Source organism: Priapulus caudatus, unplaced genomic scaffold, assembly GCF_000485595.1.
Source record: "Priapulus caudatus unplaced genomic scaffold, Priapulus_caudatus-5.0.1 Scaffold284, whole genome shotgun sequence".
Classification (NCBI taxonomy): Eukaryota; Metazoa; Priapulida; class Priapulimorpha; order Priapulimorphida; family Priapulidae; genus Priapulus; species Priapulus caudatus.
In genome coordinates, this window is record NW_014577345.1 from 83,099 (window position 1) to 84,849 (window position 1,751).

General features: G+C 43.6%; 1 protein-coding gene across 1 annotated transcript in view; it reads left to right on the plus strand.

Moving 5' to 3' along the window:
• Positions 1-1,751, plus strand: part of LOC106808540 (BSD domain-containing protein 1-like) — an 8,242-nt gene that overhangs the window by 4,799 nt on the left and 1,692 nt on the right. Inside the window, exon 8 of the mRNA XM_014811300.1 lies at positions 1,364-1,473. Coding sequence (XP_014666786.1) covers positions 1,364-1,473 — 110 coding nt within the window. The remainder of the gene's footprint in view (positions 1-1,363; positions 1,474-1,751) is intronic.

The window sequence follows — 1,751 nt, forward strand, 5'->3', positions numbered from 1 at the left end:
ATCTTGGGGGGAAGGTGAGCAGCGTACCAAAACCAGGTCATTACGACCTTTATCTGACCTTTACCTTAACCTTGACCATATTTTCCTTCCGCTATATAACTCGGCCCCTAATTGACCTAGCGCTACCAATTCTGGTATACTTACACATCTTGGGGAGAAGGTGTGTCGCGTACCAAAACCAGGTCATTACGACCTTTATCTGACCTTTACCTTAACCTTGACCATATTTTCCTTCTGCTCTTTAACTCGGCCCCTATTGACCTAGCGCTACCAAACTTGGTATACTTACACATCTTGGGGAGAAGGTGTGTCGCGTACCAAAACCAGATCACTACGACTTTTATTTGACCTTTACTTTGACCTTGATCATATTTCCCTTCTGCTCTTTAACTCGGCCCCTATTGACCTAGCGCTACCAAACTTGGTATACTTACACATCTTGGGGAGAAGGTGTGTCGCGTACCAACACCAGGTCACTGCGACTTATTTGACCTTGACCTTGATCATATTTTCCTTCCGCTATATAACTCGGCCCCTAATTGACCTAGCGCTACCAAACTTGGTATACTTACACATCTTGGGGAGAAGGTGAGCAGCGTACCAAAACCAGGGCACTACGACCTTTATTTGACCGTTACCTTGACCTTGATCATATTTCCTTTCCGATCTATAACTATGCCCCTAATTGACCTAGCGTTACCAAACTTGGTATACTTGCACATCTTGGGGAGAAGGTGCGCAGCGTACCAAAACCAGGTCACTACGACCTTTATTTGACCTTTACCTTGATCTTGACCTTCATCATATTTTCCTTCCGCTCTATAACTCGGCCCCTAATTGACCTAGCGCTACCAAACTTGGTATACTTACACATCTTGGGGAGAAGGTGTGTCGCGTACCAAAACCCCTAAGGCAACCAATTTTAACATACTTGCACATCTCAGGCAGATGAGTTCTGTAACAAACCTTTGTTTTTGTGACTTATTTAACTTTACCTACCTTCTACGTCCTTACAGAGATATTTCATTCATACTTAACTAGATCACAGGGGATACATGTAGTTGGCGACAACTGCCCTTTCTAGTTTTACTATATTGTTCGATGTGAAGATACACTCGTGACGCATACATAGCCCATAGCAAGCAATTAATGTCAGGAACACTAATATCAAATCGACCAGGTTTTTTGGATTTTTAACTAGTTGAGAAACAATCTTATCCGGTAAGAATTTGACGATACGTTTAGTCCCGTTAGTTCTTACTTTGAATGTAAAAGAATGGCTACAAAAATTTTACAAATTTTACCATAGAAAATTCGTGACGTAGTCAATTTAAGCTTGAAATTACTTTTGTTTCCACGACAGAGGCTGCGAGTCTGGATGATTGGGATGAGGACCTTGACATGACGGATGCTGAGCTCAGCCTGGCCCAGGAGGCTGCACAACAGCTGCTGGCCTCTGGTGGTGTTAACGAGGTAAGTGAAGATCTAGCTCATCATCTCGGGAAAGCTCCTTTACAGTGGCCAGGGGCGTAGCTACCGTAACGCAGATATGCAGTTACGTACACCAAGCCTTTTATTTTTATTGGAGAGAGAGAGAGAGAGAAAGAGATAGAGATAGAGAGAGAGAGAGAGAGAAGAGAGAGAGAGGAGGAAGAGAGAGAAGAGAGAGAAGAGAAGAGAGAGAGAGGAGAGAGAGAGAGAGAGAGAGAGAGAGAGAGAGAGAGAGAGAGAGAGAGAGAAGAAGTAGAGTA